Genomic DNA, 12,232 nt, shown 5'->3' on the forward strand with positions numbered 1-12,232 from the left:
TCTTTTGGGCCAAGCTTCCCCTTCAGTTCAGTTCAGTCGCTCAGTCATGTCCAACTCTTTGCGACCCCATGGACTGCAGCACGCCAGGCTTCCCCGTCCATCACCAACTCCTGGAGTTTACTCAAACTCATGTCCATTGAGTCGGTGATGCCATCCGACCATCTTGTCCTCTGTTGCCCCCTTCTCCTCCCGCCTTCAATCTTTCCCAGCATCAGGATCTTTTCCAATGAGTCAGTTCTTCGCATCAGGTGGCCAAAGTATTGGAGTTTCAGCTTCAGTAACAGTCCTTCCAGTGAACATTCAAGACTGATTTCCTTTAGGATGAACTAGTTGGATATTCTTGCTGTCCAAGGGACTCTCAAGAGTCTTCTCCAACACCACAGTTCAAAAGCATCAATTCTTCGGCATTCAGCTTTCTTTATAGTCCAACTCTCACATTCATACATGACTACTGGAAAAACCATAGGTTTTACTAGATGGACCTTTGTTGGCAAAGTAATGTCTCTGCTCTTTAATATGCTGTCTAGGTTAGTCATAACTTTTCTTCCTAGGAGCAAGCGTCTTTTAATTTCATGGCTGCAGTCACCATCTGCAGTGATTTTGGAGCCCACAAAAAATAAAGTCTGTCACTATTTCCACTGTTTCTCCATCTATTTGCCATGAAGTGATGGGATCAGATGCCATGATCTTAGCTTCCCCTCAGAGATCCCAGTTTCCCCACCAGGGACTGAACCCTGGCCACCATAGTAAAAGCCTGGAATTCTAATCGCTGGACCACCAGGGACTTCCCAAGGCTTGGGTTTTTGTTCTGAGCACCCTGGGAGCCTGAAAGACACCTGATTATGGGACACTGATTACGCCCAGCTGCATGTTAACTGCTCTGCATCACAGGCTCATTATACTGATACCTGCCCAAGACCACTGAGATCACACAGCTGGCAGCAATAGGGGGTGGGAATTGAACCTAGTCTGCCAGGAGCCCCGAGATATCAGGATCACGGCAGGTGAGGATCAGGGGGTCAGAGACGGAAGCTGGGGCGGGAAGACCTAGGGCAGGGCTGAGGGCAGGGACTTTGGTTATTTTTTCATTGCTGTATCTTCCGATGGCATCACCGACTGGATGGACATGAGTTTGAGCAAGCTCTGGGAGATGGTGATGGACAGGGAAGCCTGGCCTGCTGCAGTCCACGGGGTCGCAAAGAGTCAGACAGGACTGAGCGACTGAACTGAGCTGTATCTTCAGAACCTATGACTGCAGCAAGGTACCCGATAGAGTATTTGTTAAATGGGTAAACATTCTCTGAAGGCATTTATGCCTGGAAGAGGAAACTGAGACTCAGAGAGATGCATCGGCTTTCTAAGCCCTTATAACTCAGCTGCCAACTTCTAGCACTTTCCATGAACCCCTTGCCTCGAAGAGGTCTGGAAGGCGCAAAAGGGTGGGTGGGTTGGTGGGGAGTGGGGGACTTCAGTGCTGATCAGGCGGCGCCCAGGTCTGAATGCCAGGCTTTATTTAATAAGGCAGTGGGTCTCCCGGACCGTTCATTGAAAAAAAACCTCAGCTTCAGGGGCCGCCCATGTGTACCCCGAATCCTTGCGAACCCGGCCCCCTTTCCCCCTTAGGCCGCCCTCAAGGTCCTCCCAGCGAAACGAGCAAGGTCAGTTGCAATTCCGTTTGCAACCAGCAGCGGTTGGCCCTGAACCCCCGCCCCATGAGACCGTACCATTCTGGCTCGGAAGAGGGGGGCCGGGAGCGAGGTGCGCAGAGGGCTCTCCTGAGGACCCCCTCTGCTGGGGTTTTCCCTGGCCTCACAGCGGGCGAGGGGGAAGATTTGCGTGGCGGGCTCAGGGCGGTGGGCGGCAGGGTTCCTCTCGCCCCCGCTCTGGGGGCCTCTCCTCATCCCCCCCTCTCCCGGCGTTGGTCCGCGCTGCGGAACGCCGAGTGTCAGGCCTGTGTGCGCACGCCCCGCCCGTGGCGCAGACCTCGCCTTGCCTCGCCCGGGTTCGGATCGCGAGTCCGCGCCGCAGCGGGCACCGCGGTCCGGAGCTATGGCGGTCGTCGTCCGAGTAGTTTATTGGTGAGCACGCGGGCCAGAGGTGCCCTCTTCGAATCCCGCCCGGGCCCCGCCCTGTCCCGGCGGAGTTAGGCTCTGGGGGAGTCGGGGGTGGGGGCGGGAGCCTTGCATTGGGGAGAGGGTTCTGTGTGGGTGCGGTGGGCGTGGGAGGAGGCGGAAAACAGAGGACGTTGATTTCTCGCCCCCCCCCCCCCCCAATTTGTGACATTCTAGACGTCTCAGGTCCTAAAAGGTAAAACTGAGACACGTGTGTGTCGTTTTAAACAGCTCCCCCCGCCCGCCCCGATTCCCGGGCTCATGGTGGGGAGCAGGTGGGGGTCGGTTTGTAATGCAAGAGGAACCAACCTGGGCGCTTCGGTCTCCCCTCCCCCGGGACCGGTCGTCGGGTGGGGCCGGCCAGAGTCAGGAGGTTCCAGATCGTCCCGGCCTGTGTTGGGCAAGGACTTAAACCCAGACGGTGGATGCTTTTTGCCTATTAACGCTCCCCGTTTTCTGACCCCACTTTCCCCATCCGTAGAGGGAGTGGTTTTCTTAAAATTTATTTTTGATTGTAGAATCATTGCTTTACCATGTTGTGTTGGTTTCTGCCATATGTCAACGAGAATTGGCTGTAGGTGTACATATGTCCGCTCCCTCTTGAACCTCCCTCCCACCCCTCTAGGTTGTCGTCTTAATGGTTATGGCGGAGGGAGTGCGGTGTATTGGGTGTTACACATTTGATCTAATTGCCCGCTTTAAGGGTGAAAACGTGTCTGCTCGGCAGGAAGTGTTCTGTCCCGTAGACCGTGTCACAACCCTGGCGCCTTGGACTGTACTGGCCTGCACAGGCATGCTGGCCTGTAGGCGCTTAATAAATACATGTTGCCTGAATTTCCTTTCCCAGAAACTCCCTGGGCAGGGATTTTAACTCCATTCTACAAGTGCGGAAACCGAGGCTGGGAGTGGGGCACGGGCGGATCACAGGGGGTAACCCCCACCCGGGTCTGCTGGCTGTCCTGTTTGAAATGTCCACTTGGGGCGGGGGAGGAGGGTCCCTGCCTGGGGCTTTGAAAGGTTTAGATCTGTCACTGCGTTAGTTAGCAGTGTCCCTGCCCGCTGAGTCAAGCAGAGGGTAGAGTGACATTTTGAGGCGCCTCCCCTTCCCCTCCCCCTGCTTTGCCTGTGCACCAGACTGCGGTCCCGAAATAGTCTGCATGGGGGGGTGGGGGACGGTGGGGCGGGGAGGCGGTTATCCTTCACTCTCAGGCATAGGAGGGCCTTGGGAATCCTGCAGTAATGGTTTCCCTGAGGCTTGGGTACCGGCTGTGGGTGGGGCTGCTGTCGTGGGGCAGCTCTCCTCCTGACCTGGCTCTCTCCATTTTGCCTCCCTCTCTGCCTCGCGCTTGTGCTCTCGCCTCCTTGCCCCCGATTCTGTGCCCGCCCCCACTATGCTCTCTTGTCTCCCTTTGTTTATGCATTTTCCTTGTGTGGCTGGCTCCCTTCCTGTGCCTCTCCATCTCTGTGCTGCACCCGCCCCCGTGTGCCCCCGTGTCTTTCCTCTCTTTTGAGAGTGTCTGTCTCCTCCTCCTTGTATCATCCACGTTCCTCTTCATCTCTTCCTGCTTCCGACCCCCATTTGCCTCCGTCTCCTTGCCTGCTTTGCCTCTCCCCTCCCATCCCTGGATCCCCACTGTCCCCTTCTCTCTCCCCTCCCCGGATCTCCACTGTCCCCATCCTCCTCTCCCGGGACCAACTCTCTTGGACACGCTCCCACCAGTGGCGCTTGAGGCTACAAGCCCAAGGTAAGCCATGTGGTCCCAAGAGGCTGCCCTGGAAAGTGGGGGAGGGGTGTTAGCCCGTGGGGGGGGGGCGCCCATGTGGCTTCTGTGGACCCTGGTGTGACCACCCACCTCTTTCCAGTATCTTCAGCTCAAGAAGAAGTTAGAAGATGAGTTCCCTAGCCGTCTGGACATCGTGAGTCTGGGGGAAGGGGAAGGAGTCAGACATGGGTCCTGTCTGTATGTCCCTCAGCCCTGGTGACAGCGGGGGGTGGTTTGGGTCAGCCCCCTGTGTTCTCCCTTCCCTGGGAAGGAGCAGGTGTCCGCAAGGGGGCATCTCCGCCCCTCCAGCATCTCTTCCTTCTCCCCAGTGCGGCGAGGGGACTCCCCAGGTCACCGGCTTCTTTGAAGTGTTCGTAGCGGGAAAGCTGGTTCACTCCAAGAAGGTATGTCTGTCCATCCTGCCTCACTGGGGGCCAGTGGGGGGTTGGGACTGGGGTTGGTGTCTTGGTCCCAGCCCACCCCTCCCCTGGTCCTCCCTTCTCCAGGGAGGCGATGGCTACGTGGACACGGAGAGCAAGTTTCTGAAGCTGGTGGCCGCCATCAAAGCCGCTTTGGCTCAGGCCTGATGTGGCCTAAAGGCAGAGGTGAGGGGGGCCCCGCCCCGAGGCCACAGAGCTGACCCTTGGTTCCCAATGGACTCCAAACCCGAGGACTAGTTTCCAGCCCAGTACATTCCGGAACAAGTAGCAATTTCCACTTTGTTCTCTGGACCATAGCACTGCTTTTCAGCATCTTCTGAGCCTGGTTTTCAGTGTTAGAGCTTCTGTGTTCCAGATGAGCCCCAAATCGAACCTACTTTAGAACTGGGCCCTGGTCACTAACCTAGTCCATAACCAAGCTCTGGCTCCTGGCTTTTGAGATCCTGAAAGCAGTTTCTACCCTCCATCTAAGCTTGAGTTGCCGGTTCCTGCCCCACGTGTGCTAGAACTGAGCGTCTGTCCCAGGAACCTGTGGACCCAGCCCCCTGCCCCCAGCATGCTTTGCACCAGCAACCTGGTTCTCAAATGCTTTGACCTCGAGTTCCGTTTCTCCTCATCCTCACTGGAGCAGAATGAGGCTGCTTTCAGTGGGAATTTGGACCTGCAGTACAATTTGAATTAATACAGTACAAAAATACAAATGTCTTGTCTCCTATGCAGGTCTGAAAAGGAGGGAGTCTCCCCAAATTACAAAAAAAAAGAAAAAAAAGTCAAGAATTACATAATTGCAAAAAAAGAAAAAAGATGCACAAAGAAAAAGGGAAAAAAAAGAAGTCCATAATTCCAGGCTGCATGAGCTGGCTATGCGTGGGCAGTTGCTGTCAGGAGGGAGGGAGTGCCCCTTTGGTGGGGGGACTTGAATTCTTAAATGGAGCACATCCCTTGCAGAAACACACCATTTGCCACCTCCAGACTGTCAGTCACTCAAAGGCATCTGCTTAAACCAGCATGAGGTTTGCTTGGATTCTAGAGAAGTCCACCAATGATGATTTTATCTAAGATAAGCCAAGATGGGATTCATATAAAAGAGAGAGGGGAAGGAGTGACTCTTGTTCACAGGTCGAGTACAATTTCAGGAGTCCCGAAACCCCCGGTCAGGCTCAGTGACTCTTGCAGGACTCAGAACACAGCAGAGCTGTTCCACTCCGCGTTACAGTTTATTACAGGGAAAGCTTAAAAGATGAGATGCAGGGAAGCGACTGGCCTTCATCCGGCCTCTCCCGGTAGTCTGAACCCCACTCCCCGCCTCTTCTCCACACAGACCAGTAATCGTGGCCCAGCCCCTCTCGGCAGACGCTTCATGACAGGAAGGACTGAAATGTCTCTTGGACGCCTGGTCCTTCCCTGATGTTCTCGCGGCCGCCGGTTGGAGCAGAGATGGACACCCCTGGTCTTTGCCTGTGCGTGCGTGTGTGCGTGTGTGTCCCCGCACGCTGGTCCTGGTGCCTTCCCCATCCCTCATCTCCCTGCATCTCCACCGCCCCTCCCCCCATGTCTCCCTTCTATCCTGTGGTGTCTGGGGTGGTCCTACTCTAGGCTTCCTTTTCAAGGGGAAGCTGAGAGGATGATCAGGATGAGTGAGTCTCAGATATCAGCAGTGATGGCAACAGCTCACAACGCAATAAATGGTGATGAGGTTAACAAAACAGGCCTGTGTCTGCGTGTGTCCATTTTCCCCTGGAGCCGCCTCCCGCTGGTCTCTGCTCCAGGAAATTAGTGACTTGGTAGTGCGGAGCTAGGACCAACTCTGGGTTGAACTTTTCAGTGGTCCCTCAAGCCAAGGTGGAGGTGGTCTCTGGAGCTCCCTGGAGCCGCCACGGGTGTGCATCTTCCAGGGTGAAGTGGGTTCCTGGTTCCTGTGTTTGGGTGTGCATCCTCCAGGATGAAGTGGGTTCCTGGTTCCTATGTTTGGAGGTAACCTGTCAGCGACTGGGAGAAAAGTGCTGGGTGGTGTGTTAGACTGTCTCACCCCTCCTCACGTCTGCCTGCCCCCTTTACCGTCCTCACACTGGAGATGAGCTGTCCTCACCTCCTAGCTCTGAGTTTGATCCCATGACTTGCTTTGGCCAGTGAGGTGAGGCAGATGTAACCGCGTCAGGTCTGAGCCTGGACCTTCGGAGGCCTGGTGGTCCTGCCAGCGTCAGGACACTGGGCAGGGCCTGGCAGTCTCACAGGCTCAGTTCTTAAATCTCTCATGTGGCAAGATGGTAAAAGTGATGGGAGTCTGGCCACTGTTGTCCTTGTGTACAAAACTCAAATTTATTTTGAGGGAAGTCCCACCATGATCAACTTTGGAACATTTCCACCACCTCAAGGAGAAACCCTCATACTCTAGAGCACCCCTCCAGTCCTGAGCACCCCTTTGGTCCCCAGCACCTCCCTCCCCACCCCCTCCCCCTCCCCACCCCCCACCGCCCTGGAGCAACTACTAATCTACTTTCTGTAGATTTCCCTATTGGGAGATTTCATAAAAATGGAATCATACAATATGTGTAGTCTTCTGTGGCTCCTTTCGCTTGGCATAATGTTCTCAAGGTTCATCCATGTGGTGATTGGTGCACATCAGACCATCATTCCTTTTTATGGCTGAATAATTTTCCACTCTGTGGGCCACCATTTCATCAGTTGGTGAGCATTTGGGTTGTTTATACTCCTTGGCTACTGTGAGCAGTGCTTCTGTGACCTTCCGTGTACAAGTTTTTGTTTAAACACCAGTTCTCACGTCCTTTGGGCAGATAGCTAGGAGTGGAACAGCTGGGTCAACAGCAGTGATTTTTAAAAGAAGAACTTCCTGGCAGAAGGTCATATGAAGACCATTAGATTCGCTCAGAATTGAGGAACTTTTTTTTTCTTTCATTTGAGGAACTTTTTTTTTTAATTGTTTACTTGGCTGCACCGGGTCTTAGGTGCAGCATGTCGGATCTAGTTCCCTCACCAGGGATCGAACCAGGGCCCCCTGCATTGGGAGCACAAAGTTGTAGCCACTGGGCCACCAGAAAATTCCCTTAAGAAACTCAATGCTTTTGGTGGCCACAAAGTCTGCACTTATTTCAAATATAATTTTAACCCAATGAACTCTCAAACCTTGAGTCACAGAAATGAAGTCATCTCTCCGGTAAGCCAAATGCTGACCCGTGAGATAGATCGTGTCTGTGCTCCATGGATCCATACCCAGTATCATCTGGAAAAACTCCCATGACAACCATCAATAGTACCAACAAGAAGCAAAGCCCTCCCTCATCTTCATTGGTAACAATTGCGACAATTCAGTAAATTCTGGCAGTTTAGATCTAAACCAGGTAGGTGGACTAGGACTCGAGGAAGCCTGATCTTAACCCCACTGGAGCCTGCGTGGTATTACCTTCAGCTCTCCCTTTGGCTTAGCTGTGTCACATGGTGCCACCAGTTGGTAATTTAAATAACACAAGACTCTCACGTCCTTTGTTTAAGCAAGAAATCTAGTGGGTCAGGCTAGGCTGGGTTCTGCTTCCGTGGAAACACACAAAAACGAACGCAAATCTCAATGGGGTAAACCCAGCACGTGCACAGCCCTCTTCAGGGCAGGTGTCCTCCCTGCGCCCATTCAGTGACCCAGAGCAGCATTTGTCCAGTAGGACTTTGTGATGTGAAATTTTTCTGTATCTGTCCAACACCATGGCCACTGGGCACATGCCACATGGTGCTATGGAGAGCTTGAAGGGTGGTGGATGTGACTGAGGAACTGAATTTTTAATTAATTCATTTTTTTTGGCTGTGCTGTGTCTTCATAGCCGTGCTCCAGCTTTCTCTAGTTGTGATGAGTGGGGGCTGCTCCCTAGTTGGTGGGGCACAGGCTTCCCATTGCGCTTACTTCTCTTGTTGCGGCCCACGGGCTTTGGGCACGCAGGCATCAGTAGTCCTGCCGTCTGTGGGGTCGCACAGAGTCGGACACGACTGAAGCGACTTAGCAGCAGCAGCAGCAGTAGTCATGGCCCACAGGCTTCGTTGCCCCGAGGCACATGAACTCTTCCCGAACCAGGAATCGAACCTGTGTCCCCTGCATTGGCAGGCAGATTCTTAGCACTGGACCACCAGGCAAGTCTGGAACTTTTATTTTACTTTATTTCAACTGACATTCAAATTCATGGCAAGTGTGGTGCGTGGCTGGCTATCTTACTGGACAGTGCAGATCTAGATAGATAGAGATTCTCTTCTCCTGTTGTTGCACCTGGACCCACAGCATCCTCAATCCGCGTGGCTGGGAAAAGAAACACGCACTAACTCTTAAAGACCTTAGCCAGGAAGTGACACACATCTCAGTTCTAGTCTCAGCCCATCAGCCAGAATGGTCACAAGGCTCCACCCACCTGTAGAATCTACCTGGGAACAGTGGTCAGGAAAGGAAGGGGAGCCAGAAAAAATGGTAAGCGCTAGAAATATCTACCAGGCTCCTTTTGATTTTACCAGCCATGAAATTAAAAGGCGCTTACTCCTTGGAAGGAAAGTTATGACCAACCTAGATAGCATATTCAAAAGCAGAGACATTACTTTGCCAACAAAGGTTCGTCTAGTCAAGGCTATGGTTTTTCCTGTGGTCATGTATGGATGTGACAGTTGGACTGTGAAGAAGGCTGAGCGCCGAAGAATTGATGCTTTTGAATTGCGGTGTTGGAGAAGACTCTTGAGAGTCCCTTGGACTGCAAGGAGATCCAACCAGTCCATTCTGAAGGAGATCAGCCCTGGGATTTCTTTGGAAGGAATGATGATGCTAAAGCTGAAACTCCAGTACTTTGGCCACCTCATGCGAAGAGTTGACTCATTGGAAAAGACTCTGATGCTGGGAGGGATTGGGGGCAGGAGGAGAAGGGGACGACAGAGGATGAGATGGCAGGATGGCATCACTGACTCAATAGACGTGAGTCTGAGTGAACTCCGGGAGTTGGTGATGGACAGGGAGGCCTGGCGTGCTGCGATTCATGGGGTCGCAAAGAGTCGGACACAACTGAGCGACTGAACTGATCTGATGCGTGGAGGAGAAACAGAATATACCATGACCCTACTGTGTCTTCTGTTCACTTCAGTCGCTCAGTCGTGTCTGACTCTTTGCGTTAACCAAGACAATTCACATCTTCAAGAAAAAGAATTCAGCAGGATCGTCACTGGAAGCCTGAACTGGGAGAAACACTGAATTCTTTTCCAACAGCGACACCATGTGGCCACTTTGGAGAACTGCAGCTTCCCACATCCCCTCGGATCACCAGAAATCAGTATGCACTGCGATTCATGGGGTCGCAAAGAGTCGGACACGACTGAGCGACTGAACTGATAGAATCATTTCTTTGAGATTTGCTGTAAAGTGAATCACCATCTTAGGCTTGGTGACATGACACTTTTTTTTGTTTAATTTTGCCATATGGCATGCAGGATCTTAGTTCCCAGACCAGGGGTCGGGCCCACGCTCCCTGAATTGGAAACTTATAGTCTTTTATTATTATTATTATTCTTTAAAAGATGCATTTATTTATTGGTTGTGGTGGGTCTTCCTTGCTTTGGGTGGGCTTTCTCTAGCAGACGGGGGCTACTCCAGAGTTTCAGTGCGTGGGCTTTTCATTGCGGAGGCTTCTCTTGCTGGGAGTCCCGGGCTCTAGGCACACAGGCTTCCGTAGTTGTGGCGCACGGGCTTTGTTGCTCGGTGGCATATGGGATCTTTCTGGAGCAGGGGTCAAACCGGTGTTCCTTGCATTGCAAAGCGAAGTCATATCCACTGGACCAGGAAGGAAGTCTCCCAGAACTTTTATGTATTTTCATGTTTTCCTTTCTTTAGCTTGTTGGGTGTTCATGTGTTTGGTTTATGCCTCATGGTGGCAAGATGGCAATGTTTAAATCAGAGCCTCAACCAATTTCTCTCTCTCTCTCTTTTTTTTTTTTCCTATTTTTGAGGACCATTATGAACCTGGAGAATCCCAGGGACAGAGGAGCCTGGTGGCGTCACACAGAGTCGGACACAACTGACGCGACTTAGCAACAGCAGCCTGAACCTACGGGTTTTTACCTATTTGATATCTTTCAACCTGCTTGAGAACCTTCTTCTTTTGAAGCTTTAATGGTCCCACCTTTGGTTTCTTCAGGCTGGCCCCCGAGCGTTTGGACAGAAACCCCATCATCTCTGAGAGCTTTTTTGTGCTTTTGCTGTGACGAGATGGTCTCAGCTCACCTTCATTTTTCTGGCCTCAGACCTGGATCCAGTCTTTATGCCAAAACTCGGGTTACTCCCAGAGGGAAATGATATTTAGAGATGATAATCTGTGCTCCTAGCAATCTAGATGAGAGATATCAAAATCTCCAGGCCCTCAGGGGTCAAGACGCCCCATGTCTGTGAGTGGGAGAAACTCCCCATATCTGTGAGTGGGAGAAACCCATTCCAATCAACAGTGCCTCTGCCTCTGGGTCTCGCTCCTCTGCCCCTGTTTCTTCAGGGTGCTTCTGCATCGGTCCCTGACAGGGTCTGTTAGATAAGCAGGAGGCGCTTCTGTTACATCTTGGCAGCCCCCAGAGCCGTGGATCCTGTCATGTCTGTCCAACCCCGCCCCCAACCTCCATCACCTGTCACATGACTCCCTTCCCTCTCTCTCCAATTTGATCTAATTTTTCTCTCTGCTCTCCTGAGGCCGGGCCGGCATAAGAGGATTGGAGCATTTGCTAAATGGGACCAGGACAGGGTCAGAGGACCGGCTGTGGGGGAGACTCAGGGGCCAGGACAGCCGCAGGAGGGCGGTAGGGGGCAGTGGAGGAAGAGGGAGCTGGAAAGAGAGGTGAGTGACGCTCCCACCTGAGATGGGAAGAAACAGAGGGAGAGGGAATGTTTTAAAAGGGAGGACATGCTCCCTGGCTGTGATGGTTAGCCGTATCTGCATGGTTGTGCGTGCATGCGTGCTAAGTCATGTCCAACTCTGCGACCCCCCAGGGACAGTAGCCCGCCAGGCTCCTCTGTCCATGTGGATTCTCCAGGCAAGAATACTGGAGTGGGTTGCCATGCCCTCCTCCAGAGGATCTTCCTGACCCAGGGTTCGAACCCCAGTCTCCTGCATTGGCAGGCAGGTTCTTTACTACTAGCGCCACCTGGGAAACCCTTTGCATGGTCACTGGCTGCATATTTAAAGAATAAATAAGATAAGCTATAAATGAAGAGGGTGTGAGCAAGAGGGGGATGGAGGGACTGAGAGAGAAAAGAAACATTGTCTGGAGTTTCAAGCAGTATGCACTAGTCACTGTGCAAAGGACTAGGATTCCATCAACTCCTCATAAAACTCTTATGGACCTACAAAAACTGTATATATTTAATATATCCAGCTGAATGAATTTGGAGATAAGTGTACCGAAATTTTGAATAAAAATGCAAATGCAACCAAGTATGTCTGTGATCTACACCGTGCTCTGTCCACTGCCCGAGTCACGGCAGATCAATCAGGGCTAGAGGAGATTGGGCAGCTTCATCTTTCCTTCCTGAAAGCATCTCCCTGGGACTTATGTTGGGGAGGGGATCCTGGAGACCCCAACAGCACCAACTGCCGAAATGGAAGTCTTGGTCACCAAGGAAACACGGGAAGATGTGAGTGGGGGTCTGAGAAACTTTTGAGCTTCATCTGCCAGTGAGTCACATGTCCCCTTCAGCTCACCTCTGATCGTGCCTGTGCTCATATTCTGCAGATGCTGGCCTGACTGGCCTAAGAGGTTGGGGCACGTGGTGAGTCAGACTAGGTCAAAGCCAAGGAAACCTGCTGGGGAGAAGTCCAGGGACCTGAAGGGGCGGGAGAGAGGCCAGAGAGAGGGAGAAGGAAGGGAAGCACACGGGGCAGAGAGACAGGAGATGGGTGAGTCA

The 12,232-nt window shown here is 52.5% G+C and overlaps 1 protein-coding gene across 1 annotated transcript; it reads left to right on the forward strand.

The window, feature by feature from the left end:
- The first annotated feature begins 1,753 nt into the window (after nucleotides 1–1,753).
- SELENOW (selenoprotein W) lies at nucleotides 1,754–6,020 on the forward strand. Its single transcript, NM_001163225.1, has 6 exons — nucleotides 1,754–2,078; nucleotides 3,832–3,856; nucleotides 3,975–4,028; nucleotides 4,204–4,278; nucleotides 4,381–4,479; nucleotides 5,636–6,020. The coding sequence occupies exons 1-5, from the start codon at nucleotides 2,050–2,052 to the stop codon at nucleotides 4,459–4,461; spliced, it is 264 nt and encodes an 87-aa protein (NP_001156697.1). The 5' UTR covers nucleotides 1,754–2,049; the 3' UTR covers nucleotides 4,462–4,479; nucleotides 5,636–6,020.
- The last annotated feature ends 6,212 nt before the right edge of the window (nucleotides 6,021–12,232 follow it).

Source organism: Bos taurus, chromosome 18, assembly GCF_002263795.3.
Source record: "Bos taurus isolate L1 Dominette 01449 registration number 42190680 breed Hereford chromosome 18, ARS-UCD2.0, whole genome shotgun sequence".
NCBI lineage: Eukaryota > Metazoa > Chordata > Mammalia > Artiodactyla > Bovidae > Bos > Bos taurus.